General features: G+C 34.6%; 1 protein-coding gene across 2 annotated transcripts in view; it reads left to right on the plus strand.

Annotated features, from left to right (window-relative positions):
• Nucleotides 1-14974, plus strand: part of CDH13 (cadherin 13) — a 1329441-nt gene that overhangs the window by 978407 nt on the left and 336060 nt on the right. For both annotated transcript variants that reach the window (XM_007476128.3, XM_056823341.1), the window contains one exon: nt 8305-8483. In XM_007476128.3, coding sequence (XP_007476190.1) covers nt 8305-8483 — 179 coding nt within the window. The remainder of the gene's footprint in view (nt 1-8304; nt 8484-14974) is intronic.

Genomic DNA, 14974 nt, shown 5'->3' on the forward strand with positions numbered 1-14974 from the left:
TATAGAGGGAGTGATGAATGAAATCACAAGATTTAAAATGATATGAAATCACAACATAAAGAAGTCATAGTTAAATGGAAGAATAGCATACAGGTTCTCTTTGAAAGGATGGGTGAAATAATTAGGAGAGTTGATTCTATTGTTTACCCCAAAGGAAATAAAAAATATAATTTCCTGGGACACATGGTCATCATGCCTTCAAGCACTCAGAATGAATATAAGCAAGCTGTTTTTTTGTTAAATTTTGTTTACATGCATCCTGACCAATGGAGATAATTGCAATATATGTACCAACATCTGGTGTAAAGGATAAAATAGCGAAATTCTTTGAAGACCTTGGCAAGATCATCCAAACTGTGTCAACAAATAATTTGATACTCAAGTTCTGTAATGCAAAAATGGGCACAAGGGAGAAAGTGAAAACCACGCCAGAAAACATGTTTCAGGATCAATAAATTTTAAAAAATGATTAAGGCAGTTCAGTTTAACTATATAGACTTAGTATTATCTTTAAACACAAACACAAACACATATTCATTTGAAGGAGTCATGTGTCTATATGCAGGGTTTAATAGGGTGAGACATAGCCAGATGTTAAGTTATGAAAATTTGTCTGGAACAGAGGAGAAAAGAAACAAAAATCCTTAAGGGAATATACTGAGCCTAAAGGAAAACAAAGGGATGCTAAAAGGGGCATCTCTTTCGTTACTTGAAGACCACTGATTCACCATTCCATTGTCTGAATGCTGTTCAGGAAAACCTTACCTTCTTCTAGTTGTGAGGAGGAGACAGATTCAAGTCACGTTAAAGGAGGGTAGTCTTGGATTAAGGGTAGGAAAAAATGATGCTTAAATTAAGTTAACACTGCTTAGTGTAAGCAGTGTTCTCTATATATTTGTACAGAGAGTGAAAGAGGACTAGACTAGGCTGAGCAATGCAGTCTCTAAGCTATAATACATATCTTGGTGCTAATAGTCAATTTCCATTTCTCTTTAGATTTGGGGTGTGTAAGTTGCCCAAAAAGCTTTGAGATCGATGCCAAATTGAAATTTAATTCATGAAAATATGAAATGAGGGCAGACAAAACCGGTTCACTGGGTGCTCACTGAGAAAGACCACTAGTTGACAGTAAGAAATAAGACTGTAATCACATTTTAATAAGGCACAGACACAAGTGGTAAAAAGTGAGGAGGGATACAGAGTCAGAAGACATATTTTTGGGGTGTGGATGGTGTAATGAAAGGAGGAAGCAAAGACTATCACTCACATAATGATAGATTAAAGTTGGGAGCACTTAGCATTGTGGACCCAATGGAAATAGAAGAGGGATGAAGATAGGGCAGGACTTTGAAGTCTCATTTTTATAGGGATTTGGTGAAACAAACTGGTTCCTATCTGCCACTTTGGGTTAGTTTTTTTTTAATCACCTAAATTTTTACTTCAAAGTCATCATCTCAAAATTATCAGGACATTTTTTACATTTTCTGTATCTGGAGCTGGAGAGGTCTGAATTTTGCCAGGAATTTGCATATTGACAAACAGCACCTAGATGGCTTCCCTTGATTCAGCATATTTTACCAGGAAGTAAATTTTGGTTAATATATCATGCAATTTGTAAATTATACTCCTTTGATCTTTGGGATGGTTTGTATGAGACTTCCTTTGTGTAATTTTATTTCCTGCTGTTACTCCATTATTTATAAACTTACTTTAATGACTAGAAAGAGAGAGGGAGTAGTCTGGAGGGTCAGAAGATACAATTTTAACAGGACTCTTGACTCCCATCACCTTTTCATATAACCTGTGAGGAAAACCCATTTCAAGAATGGGTCCTAGGAATATTTATTCTTTATTAACAAAATATTACTGAATTTTACTTTTATTTCAAATACATTCTTCTTGAACAGTGTCCTAATTTGTCTGATCTGGTAGAAGAATAACAGAATCATAGAATTTAAGATTTGGACATAACCTAAGCATCTCTATCTAGTCAAAATTACATAATCAAAAAAAAAAAAACTCTTTAGTATAACATACCCAATAAATGTTTTCTGGTTAAAGACTTCTGAAACGGAGAAACCCATTACCTTTCATGGAAGCTCATTCTACTTTTGGTAGTCTCTAATTATTAAAATGTTATTTATTTGTTTCCTAATATCAAGCTTAATACAATATTCGCCTCTTAGCCAAAGTTCAGCTTTCTGCAGCTTCAGTTACTCAGGATCCTTTCAGGGGAAAGAGAGAGGCAGAAAGGGGGCTGCTGCTCGGTAAGTGGATGAGAAGAGGGCCAGCACATGTTACAGGGACATATGAATGCTGTGGCTGATTGCACATAGAAGGAAGACCAATATGCATCAAGTGTGGTGGGGTGCAAGCAGGATGCCAGATGGGTGGTGAGACAAAGGCCTCCTCTTTCTTTGGAGTGTGACACATGTCTGCTCCTATTGGTGATCTCTCCACATCGGTTCTGCTTTCACTTGGATGGAGTTTGGTCTTATTTTTGTTTGTTTGTTTTGGAGATGGGGAGGCCATGAAGTATTGAGTTGAAGGTCAGGAGTAGTGAGAGAAAACATAATACTATATAGTTAATATGAGTGTTAAAAGTTAAAGAGAGAACAGTTCACTGTCTCAGACATCCTTTGAGGGTCTTGGAACATATACTGTATGATTAGAATTTGCTCCCCAGGACTCTAAATCCTAGCATCCCACTTTTGTTCTCACATCATGTCCTTATGTTTTGGAGATAAAGTTTGTGTGTGACCCTGCCCCTCTTTCTCTTTTCCCATGAATGCAGCAAGGAAAACTTTTCTTTACTCAGGCTTTTACTTGTGTCCCTTCTTTTTTCTTCTACTTCAAGTGATTATTAATATATCCTATAAAATATAATATTTGGAGTTACTGGATTTAATTTAATTTAATTTAAATCTTACAACCCTGTGGATAAGTGAAGGGGGAGAAGGGGCACTACTGTATAGAATTATATAATCCTGTATAATTTATTTTATTTTACTGTATTTAATATTGGTAATGCTTTACTATATATCAATCTAACTTAATTATACATATGTATGTAAAGGGAAATCATGTTACATATGGGGTCAGCAGGTATTCTCTTATATCTGTGATCTCAGCCATTCATAGGAGGTCTTGGAATGTATACCCCATGGACATGGGATTCTACTATAATCAGCCTCTGCAATTTCTATCCATTGCTTTTGATTCTACCTTCTGGGACCAAGCAAAGCAAGTCTAATTGCTCTTTTACAAGGTGTCTCTTTAAATACTTGAATACCAGTATCATGACACCCCTAGGTATTCTCCAAGCTATACGTTTTCAGTTCCTTCAACTAATCTTCCTTCTGCATGGGCTCAAAGGCTTTTAACCATCCTGATTGTCCTCCTTTGGAAATTTTCAAAAGTATGAATGCCCTTATAGTGTGCAGGACTGATATCAGTACTCCACATGTGAATTGGCAAAAACAGAGAAGATACTATCTAGATATTACCACCATCCTATTCCTTGAAGCTAGTCTTCTTTTTTCAAACCAAGATTGGATAAGTTTTTGGTTTTTTTAGCTGCTACATTGTGCTGTTGACTCATATTGAGTTTGCAACCCAACAGCAACAACAAAAACAGATTCTTTTCATAACTGCTCCCTTATTCTGTAATTGTGAGAAATTTTTTGTTGTTTGTTTTTTTTGTTTTGTTTGTACTCAAATGTGGGGGTTTATATTGATCCCTATTTAAGTTCATCTTATTAGATTCACTCCATATTCTGGCCTACCAATATCTTTTTTACCTCTAACTATGCCATCCAATATATTAGCCGTATCTTTCAATTTATGTCATCTGGGAACATAATGGGCATGTCATCTCTGTTTTTATCCAAATTGTTGATTAAAATGTTCAAATGACCAAAGAATGGAAACCTGCTGCTATGCTGACATTGAATATTAACAACTACTCTGAGATTATGAGACTAGTCTTCCAGTGTGCACTAAATCTGTATAATTAGATTGTCATCTAATCCACATCTCCCAATAGTCTCCACCAAAATATATTGAATCAAAAAGCTTTGCTATAATGAAAATAAATTATATCCTCAAAATTCTCTTCATCTCCCATTTGAAAAATCATGACCAAAAACACATGTCCATACACAGGTATGGACATACATACATATGAAGCAGCATAAGAAGCTGACTGAGGTCATGCTGAAGGCCAGAAAGTATGGTTTACTCAGTTACCACAACCTACTGTAATAGCTACTGGATACTAATTTCAGCAATATCCATTGAGCTGCAGGCTATATCTCAATAGCTCCTACCCTCGTTGAGGATGCCCCTTGGTATCTATAGCATAATTCAATGCAGCCCCCTGGGCTAGAGCTGGCCTGTCTTCAACATCTGTACCAAGGCTACCTTAAGGAAGAGAGTACCGCCCCCCCAGGTGATGCCCATAGTCTCATATTGACCTGATGTCTCACTGAAAGAGAGGAGACTACTAGTATCCAGTAGAAGGGATGGATGTACTCTAGTATGCTCTAGTGCTTAAGGGACAGATATGAAAAAGTCTTGAAGCCTAGACTGAACTAATCCTTATCCCTACTCTATTTAGAAATGAATAGGATAGTGGCAAACTCTGGCCTGGGGAAAGGAGAAAACAGAGAAGGTAAATGAAGCTTGTCTGAGGAAGTGTTTTGATAAATTTCCCTTTCTGCTGCATGTATCCCCTTCTCCTATATTTTTAAGTGACATAGTTAGAGTCAAGTCAATACTTCATAATAAAAAAAAATTTGTTAAAAAATACTAAATGTGAATAGTTTTTGTATAATCCATTCATGATGAATCAATACCAGTTCTTTATAATCACTTCATCCTAGTGTAGATTTCACCAAATATCTCTTTAATGAAAATTTTTAGGATTTTCCCTGGAACCAAAGTCAATTTCACTTGTCTACAGTATTTAGACTCTGTAATTTTCCCTTTTTATCCTTTTGTTATCTTTTGAGATCTCTCCTATTGTCCATAGTATTCCAACTATCCCTGATAGTGATTTAGCAATCACATCTACCAGTTATTTCACAACCAAAATTTGGAGTTTATTTAGATCAAGTGACTTGAATTCATTCAATCACTAAGCAGCTTCATATTCTTACCTTTTCTGAGGAACAACTTCTTGTTAATAATTTTTGTTTTTTTCATTTACAATGCAATAGTCATTCTTCTTTTCAGAATGCACAGAACAAATAAAAAAATTAAATTTAAACTGCTTGGCATGCTTTATTTTGTGAAGAATAATCATTGAATCTTTTCCAAAAACACCTACATCCTCTTTGATGCTCCTTTTCCTCTCCATATAGTTGAAAAAATGAACAAATCTTTTTGTCACCTTCATTTTACCTCATGAGCCTTAACTCTTAAGTTTTAGTGTTTGTAATACTGTCTTCAAAGAACTTTGTCACTCATTGATTCTTTGTTATCTGGTCTTGCTTCCATTTTCTCTATATAGAAGTTGATTGGAGAGAGTCTCTTGTGCATTCACATTGATCAGATAAATCCTGTCTTTATAAATGGAATGATTTTCCTTTTTGTCTTCAGATTTTCATTCTTGGTCATCTCCCAACCCTCGTGGACTGACTTCCCCCAAAGCATTTTACTCCATATTATTCTGCCTTTTTCCCCCCTCTGAACCCTTTGAAATGAGCTTTTCCTTATTCTAGTGTGTGTCAGACTAAGACTGCATATAGTTGCCTCTATTAAAAACTATAGAATGAAATTATCACTAGTCCCTTCATCTGCCCCTGAAGGTTCCCATTGTTTAAACCCTCAGGAATAAGTTCCTCTCTGTTAGTGAGAATCATATACAGAATAGAATTTTCCCTTGTTGGTTCTTTCAACTTTTGAAGGATAGAATGATCATGAAGGCAAATTAAGAAATGATTACCTGCTTTGCTTTTGACAGAGATAGAGAGTTTCAGCTGATGTATGTATAATTGAAGTCCCACAGCATCACTATACCATACCTCTATGCCAAACTTATAATCTCTTTCCAAAACTTCCCAATATATCCCTTTTTATCCAGTTAGTCTGTAGAATTTTTAAGTGAAAAAATGGTCACTTCTGTTTCTGCATCCTTTGACCATCATCAAATATTTTCCATCTTATATTTCTCCCTCTTCTCAAACTTTGAGCTATTAATAGGTTTTCTAACTCTATAATGTTACTCCTTTTCCCATCCCAATCTAACAATTTTATTTCTTTAGAATAAGAATTATGCATATAGAGTCATGGTCCTGTTATGAGTTTCACCATAAAAAATCTCATTTATACTTAGGAAGGCAAATGCTCATTCTAGAACTAGGACATGGCTTTTTGTTCTTTTTTGAATGCTGCCTAAACTTTAAGTGTCTATACAGATATTTGAGGCTATGTATATTTTTCCCTGACTTAGAATTTTTCTTTTGTGAATTTCTGTGTGTCTCAGTTGCTATTCATTCTTTTTAGCTACTCTCTACACTATCTAAATTGACATAAATACATAGGTATTCTCCCTCTACTCTTTCTGTTTGCTGGTTTGAATATAATTTTAAGGTTCTTCGCTAGGCACTTAGAAGTTCTAGTTTTGAAAAGTTGAGCCCAAAGTGTGCCTTGAACTTGAGGTAGCTTTAGTGATTAAATGGGAGCTTTGCCCCATCTTCACAAATAACTTCTTCAAGAAGAGAATCAGAAGGGACTAAAAGTGGCAATCACTGGAAAATATCATAAAAATAAAATTGACTATGCCTTAGAATATAGGTCCTTATAGTGTTCCTGTTAGAAGTATTTAAAGATTAAACTATCCCTGTATAGTTAAATCATCTACTAATTAAAGATCAAATCAATGACAAATGAGAAGAAATGCTATTTATTGGAACAAAACACTATATGTTGACAGTGGTCTCAACAGGACCTTTTCAAATGAGCTGTGAACATATTTCAAAAAAATTAAAAAGTTAATCACCAAAAGTAAAGGCATCAACTCTTATCAATATTTCCTAGAAAAGTTTCACTAGTGGAAATTAGTTGCCACAGTGTAGAGGTTGATGCAGCCCAGAATTCTCCATTCACCAACCTTTGATGTCTTTGCTGAGAAGACAGCTATAGTAATGGAGGAGAATACTGCTTCCCATTATAAATATAAACTAAATTACATAGTATCATAAAGCAAGAATCTGGCAGATTATGAATATATCATATCTGAAAATAGTAGAATGGGATGTTAACTTGATAGTACATTGATACAGTGTTTTATAATAAAATAGCTCAACCTTTTCATATGTATATGTGATTTATGTGCATACATAAATATGCATAAATGTTTATATCCACATACATGTGTATGATGACATGCATATATGTGATACAGGTGTATGTTGTATGTTTCGCATAATCCTGCAAATTCATATTTTCAGATATACATAAAATGTATATATATCGATAAACATATATACTTATGTGTGTTCACAGATATGTATATATAGATGGATACTCAATTTAGTTGTTTATAAATGTCTAGATACAAATATATGCATATACACACAGACACAATCATCTTAGATAACTGAGGAACATTGATAGATTGATCTACTTTCTGAGATGGATGACCCTGAGAAACGTTATCCTTTTCATATTCCTCTTGTCTCTGAGTTACACGGATACTTTCAGTATATCCCTGGCACAGCTTAGCATACTGCTAAAATATTGCAGCAGAATATCATGATTGGAAAGTGTAGATGGTACTTGATCGGCATATAGTATTGGTATATGTGGTCATACTATACATTTATCTGTATATATATACAAATATGGCATGTATGCACACACACATACACACAGAAATATTTATAACACAACCATATGTGGCTATAGCTCCTGTAGTTGGGTACCAAGTTGGTAAGACTGGCAGGTAGGACATGGGCATCTTGGTGATCGATCCTTTAGCCATGCCTCATGACCTTACAGTCATCTGCAATAGCTGATAAATATCTAACAAAAACTCTTAACATGAGTGGAAACAACACTGGGAAGTTCAGTTCAATATGCCTGCTGTGTACCTTATATGTCTTTTCTTTGATGTATTGAATCTTTTAATGGAATTTGGTAAGAAAGTCAGTAAGGGATCCAGTGAATGTTATTTTCTTTTTTAATTTTGAAAATGTTGAACAGTCTTTGTGGTGTCGTTTGTGGCAAGCAGAGCCTTCTGGATGCTGGTCATGAGTCATAATAACCCCTTCTCCTGCCTTCCTATTCTTTTCCCTGCAGGAACCACCGTGATGCGTATGACAGCCTTTGATGCTGATGACCCTTCCACAGACAATGCCCTCCTGCGATACAACATCCTGCAGCAGACTCCTGACAAGCCATCTCCCAACATGTTCTATATTGATCCTGAGAAAGGAGACATCGTCACTGTAGTCTCACCAGCCCTGTTGGACCGGGAGGTAAGTTCAAAGCCATCGACTTGCTACTGTATAAAACAGACTTCACAGTCTCTATACATTGAAGGTTCTCAAAGTCATTCAGCAGTATTCTATATCATGAAGGTCAGAAACTGAAGTTTATTAATGACCTATGTTCTGTTTTTCCCTGAGGCTGGGCTAGAGTAGATTCAGGCAGAAAAGCAGCTAGGTTTGCACAAGTACACAATAATACCTAAAATGCTCCCCACCTTCAGGGAGTCGGGCAAAAATTATTGTATCCAGGATCTTCTGACAAAGGCTACTGGGGCACAATCACAATATGATCAAGAAGAGATCAGTGGCCAAGGTTGCAGTATTCAGAATGAATAGAACCAAACTGTAGCAACCTATAAAATAGAAATTGTGATCTGTAGTTAAGTCTGACAATTATTAAACTGAATGGAGCCTAACATTATCTGGAGGAATGTTTGTGTAAAATCAGAAGCCTTCTCTCCCAGGATCAGTGGGCTACTGGGAGGTAGGCGACTAAATGGTGCAGCCAATAAAGTGATGAACCTGGAGTCAAGAAGACTTGCATTCATATCTTATCTCAGACACTGACTTACACAATTCACTTAATTTGTGTGTATCTCAGTTTCTTCACATCTAAAGTAGGGATAATGGTCATTATGAGGATCAAATTAGATATTTTTAAAGTCTTTAGCAAAGTGTTAGGAACATAGTTGGCTCAAATAAATACTAGTTATTATTAGTAGTACTATCATCATTATTATTTGGTGAAGTTTGGAGTCGAATAATCAAAGTTTTGGTATTGCATAAGCAGTGACTTTGGTGCAATAACACGTAACATGAGGAATATGGCAAGGAATGCCATGTTATTTTTAATTAAATCACTTAACATGGATGATTTCTATTCATTAATTCAACAAGTATTTATTTATTGAGTGTCCATTATGTATAAGATATTATACTAAACACTAATAAATTTGGAAAATAAATTTAAGATATACTACTATTACTCATGGAATTTAATAGTGAAGAGAGCAAGGTGGAAAGATAACATACACATGGAATAGGGAAATGACAGTTTAAAACTAATCTAGATGAGTAGCTAGCATTTATAATAGCTAGTATTTAAATTGTCATTTGGGTTTGCCAAGCTCTTTTACAAATATTAACTCTTTTAAAATTTATAACATCCCTAGAGATAAGAGAAATTATTATTTTGTAGAAGTGGAGACTAAAAATGACTAATGGTAAATAACTTTCAAAAGCTCCCACAAACAAGTAAGTGGCTAAGACCATATATGATCTCAAGTCTTCTTTATTTCAGGCCCAACACTCTATTCACTGGATTGCTTTATTATCTCTATGTATAATAAAGGGTTTAAAAGTTCTGGGACCTCAAAAAAGGGAAGGTCGATATGAATAAGTACATTTAATGAAAGGAAAGCTGAATGGAAGATGGGGTCTAAAGAGGGCTTGATATATTGGATTTACATAGCAGAAGAGGAGATAAAATACCATTCTCAGTGGAAACTAGAATAAGCAAAGGTTTGGAGTTCAAGAGAAAGCAATAATGATGTGTTTGACTAGAACAGAGGGAAAGGTCTGAAGGGGGGAAAGGGATTTGGATTAAAAAATATTTGGATAGGAAGATATCAAGGAGTTATGGGGATCTTGATATCAGTAAGTATAGGCTAAATTGGGATTCTCTGGGTATTCAATCAGGAAAGTCTATGAAAGGTGAGGGGAAAGTAGAGTGAATATTTTTGCAATTTAACCTTGTAGGAATTGGATAATTTGATAAGAAAAGGGGGAGACAGGTGAATGAACAATAGATGGTTATAGTATTCCACATATGAAATGATGACGTGAACAGAAATTGAGATTGGAGAAGAAACAATAACTTAAAGAGGCATTTCAAATGAAGAATCAGTCTTCATTTTTCCCTGGACCCTACCTGTTGCTCTGCAATGCTTGTATCCTCTCAAAGATAAATAAATGCCCCAAAGTCGTTTTTCAATATTTTTCCTACTCATCCTCTGTCTAGCCCCATTCACTGAGCTTTGTTGCCTTGCTTAAATGAGATTAAAGCCACCATAACTGTTCTCATTCAAGGATACTCAATTGCCATTATTATTGATTCATTCATCCAAACTTTAAACCTCTAAAGTATTATAGACTTTCCATTCTTCACCTTTCAGCTTTACTATAACAGATGGAAGAAAAATTAGAGGCCATGTAGTATAAATGATTTATTTTACAAATGTGAACCTCAAGTGCAGGCAGGTTCAGTGACTAAACGATACACAAAGGTAAGACTGGTGATATCTTCTAGAGAGGCTACTATACTGTTTATAATGTTACTGTTCTTCTAGTCTAGAACTAAACTTCTTTCTATGGGCCTCCTAGTCTCTACCAGATACTGTTTTCCTGATTTGCTGATAGAAAACGAGTCTCTACAAACCATGATTGACTGAAATCTATGCTGACTCTACCTTCTGGCTTTGTTATTGTGCTGCCATGCTATTTTAGCTTAAAGTCTTTACTCATATACTTGTGCAAGCTCTTTTATTTTATTTTTAATTAAATTTTTATTGATTTTTTGTTTTTATGCCACCATCATTTCTCAAAATATCGCTTTCCTCCCTTTCCTAGATAACTATCCCTTATAACAAAGAATTTTTTTAAAAAATTAAAACAGTTCAGGAAAAAAAAAACAAGCAAAAAATACCAAAACTAATCAATATATCAACCAAGTCTGACATTATACACCTATAGTTGTCTATCTCTTCCAAGGAGGGATTGGGGTGAATTTCTAAGTCTTGTTTGATGAAAGATTGGTCATTGTAATTTCAAAGTAATGAATTTGAGTTTGCTTATTGCTGTTCTTTGCATGTATATGACTGTAATAATTATATTTATTATTTGCCTGATTCTATTTGCCTAATAATGCATTAATTCATACAAGTCTTCCTATGCCTCTCTATATTCTATTCCAATAAAGTCAAACTCAAAGAAAAGAACAGGAAAAAAGAAAAATATTCATTCACCAAACTGTACCAAAAAATACACCTGTCAAACATAAGTTGACTTTAAAGCACATAATAAAATTATCTATATTCTATTGTATTTTTCTTTCTTTTATTAAATATTCCCAATTATATTTTAATTTGGTTATGGTCCACTTGAGAGTATTACTCTTCATGTCTGTCACCTCTGTTCTATATATTTATCATTCCTTATAAAGTAGTAATATTTTATTAAAATAATGTGCCACAATCTATTTAGCCATTTTTAAGTGGACATCTACTTTATTTTTTCCCATTCTAGCTCTTCATTACTATTTTTAAAAAATGGAGAATCTTTGTCTTTAATGAATAATGCTTGGAAATGATCAAATAAAATATTATAAAATTTTTAAATAATGGAGAGCTAATAAATAATTAGTGATCTGGGATAATTCCTTTTGTCATTGGCCCCTTTGGACAAAGACCCCTGAGTCTCAGAGTCAAAGTTGGAGTAAAAAAAAATTTAGCCACTTTATTTACATAAATATAAATTATTTTCCAGAATACTTGGACCAATTCATATATCTACCATCAGTACTATTAGGAAAAAAAAAGCAGAAATTCCTTTGCCTAATGACAAACAGAAAAATTTCTATTTCTTTGCCTTATATTTCAGTTACTCATATCCTTAAATAGAAGGGGTTTTTTTTTTAGCCCAGTGGTCAAATTCTTTAAGACAAAGGGCAGAATTATCTCAACTAGCTAACATGCTTTGATTTTACTTTCTTAGTATTCTTACTGATTCATCAGCTGAGACTCTTGGTTAGAAATCTCACTACTAGTTCTCGGTGAATATTGCACGTCCTTCACAATTTTTGTCTCTGAAGACAAAACTATAAGCCAACTCATGGCTTATGGAGATCCACTAACTGCCAACATCTTTGGGGTCTTAGAGTTGCCAGTTTTAAAACTGTTCTGAAATCTACATGGATGGGGAAAACCAAATGTATACGTAGAGAGTAATGCAAGTAGGCAAGATCACTGTCTCTGGCATTTGTTTATTTTTCATATATAAGTGGTAACATTAAAGATGTACATGCATAAAACATAGAGATATATATGTTATAAGTAGATCCAATCTAATACAATAAATATTTATAGAGTTTTTACTATGTGCCAGACACTAAGCTAAGGACTGGGGACATGGTTAATAAAAGGAAAGGCAATCTCTACTCTCAAGGAGCTCACAATCTAATGAAGGGGGACAACCCACAAAAGGAAACACTAAAAGGGGGAGTTGGGGAGCTCTGGGGCATCTGGTTCTGTGGAATGGAAACCAGGTGGAGGTAGAATAGCATATGGAGAGTAGCATGATATATATGAATTCACACACAAAGCACTTGTAATAATAACTAGCATTTATATAGTGCTTACCAGGCACTATACTAACCACTTTACAAATATAATCTAATTTTATCCTCATAGCAAGTCTGGGAAGTAGATTCTATTATTATCTTCATTTTATGGATGATGAGATGGAGACAGAGACTAAAAGTAACTTACTCAAGGGCACATAGGTAGTAAATATCTAATGTCGAAATTAAGTTCAGGTCTCCTGGGCTCTAGGACCAGCATTCTGTCCACGGCAACACATTCACACATAAATGAGAAAGAGATAGACAGACAGACAGACAGACAGACAGACAGAGACAGAAAGAGATCAAATCAGTAAAATTGTTACCTTTAGTATTTGCTGGCCATATTCTAGTTTCTTTTGTATGTAGACAATAACATGAAAATGTATACTATATATGTATTATACACATATTTCTTCATTATATATATATATACATATTACATACATATGCATTAATGTGTTCAATGATGAGTATATATGGGTATATGTATATACCCACACACATAGACATATATACTTAAAGTCAGACTTGGGTTTATTCCAGAGTTGTGATGCTAAGAATTCATTTAAACATTCCCTGACTCAATTTATCCATATGTAAAATTGGGATCTATGACCAAATGCTTTGTTGGTTTTTATATTAAAGAAAAGTATTATTGATAGTGTTTTTTAAAAAATCGGGTTGAATTAATTTTGTTCTAAGTCAGCCCTCTTTTTATCATCCTCCTGCTTCTCCTGAGACTGTGAGAGGACAAAATTTTACCTATGGTAATTACTGTTGTTTATAATGAAAGGGATAGTGGTGTAACCTTGTTAATTACCTTTATCAGAGTCCCTGAGGTAGAAAGCTAGATTTCCCCAGAAGTAAACTGAAAGAACTACATCTCAGCATGGTATAAATAATTCCAGATTCCCTATTCCATTATCTCTAGTAAACGCTTAGGATGCCTGGAAGTTTAAACTGGATATATTAGAAATAGGGGTTTCTCTATTTTTTCATTCCTGGAAGATGCCATTCCCCCAACCCCTTTGGTACTCCAGATAATGCCAGTATGTACTTTTGGAGCCCTTGAGACGACAATATCAAGTTCTATCTTCAGAGGAAGAACATCTGTAACCTGATTTCTGAGACAACCAAATATCTTTAAATACCTTTGCTTTGGCTTTCCTCATACCTATCCTACCCAGGTCTGGTCCACAGATACACAAATATAGGTTTGCTATTTCTCTCATTGGGAAAGCAATATCCTAATAATATCCTGAATTCCTCCTATCTCCTGTGTCAAAATCTGTTCTTCCCTGCTATGTCCTCTTCCCTTAAAGTCAAAAGGCCAGGCTACTCCATTCACTCCCGGGCTATCAGTTCTTCGATTTACCATATTTTGCTTTGACTTACAGGACCCTAAATGATCCTTTTAAATTCTTGAGGTAATAATAAAAGCAGTAAGAATAGGAAACTTTATAATGAGATTTAAGCTGTACAAAGCATTCTCTACTCATCATCTCACTTAATAATGGTTTGTAAAGCACTTTATATTAATTATCTCTTTGATTCTCACTGGATCCTCACAACAACCCTATGAGGTAGATGTTATTATTTCCCTGCTCTCCCCATGAAGCAGAGAGTTTAAGTGACTTTGGAGTAGGGGGGTGTCATACAATAAATGAGTGTCTAGAGCAAACTGTGAACCTACTTCTTCCTGATATCTAATTCAGTACCCTATCTAACTCTGTCTCTTTGGTCTTCACATCAACTCTGTAGATTGTGTGATACAGGCATTATTATTTCTGAGAACTGAGGAGGCCCAAAGAGACACAATGACATGCCTAGGACCACAAAACCAATAGGTATCAAAAAGAAAACTTCAAAATTAATATCTTTCCTCTAGACATTCCTGCTTGCCAGCTTCTTCAGAAGTCTTATTTATGTCAGTGTTATCATCATCAACATCATTGTTAATAAATTATAGTCAATAGTCTATTAATTATATTTCTTATGTAGTTAATTATACATAATTATGTTAATATATTAAATCATATAAATAATAACACATAGCTTGAGCTTATAACCCAATTGGCCT

This window comes from Monodelphis domestica, chromosome 1 (genome assembly GCF_027887165.1).
Source record: "Monodelphis domestica isolate mMonDom1 chromosome 1, mMonDom1.pri, whole genome shotgun sequence".
In the NCBI taxonomy this organism is placed as follows: domain Eukaryota; kingdom Metazoa; phylum Chordata; class Mammalia; order Didelphimorphia; family Didelphidae; genus Monodelphis; species Monodelphis domestica.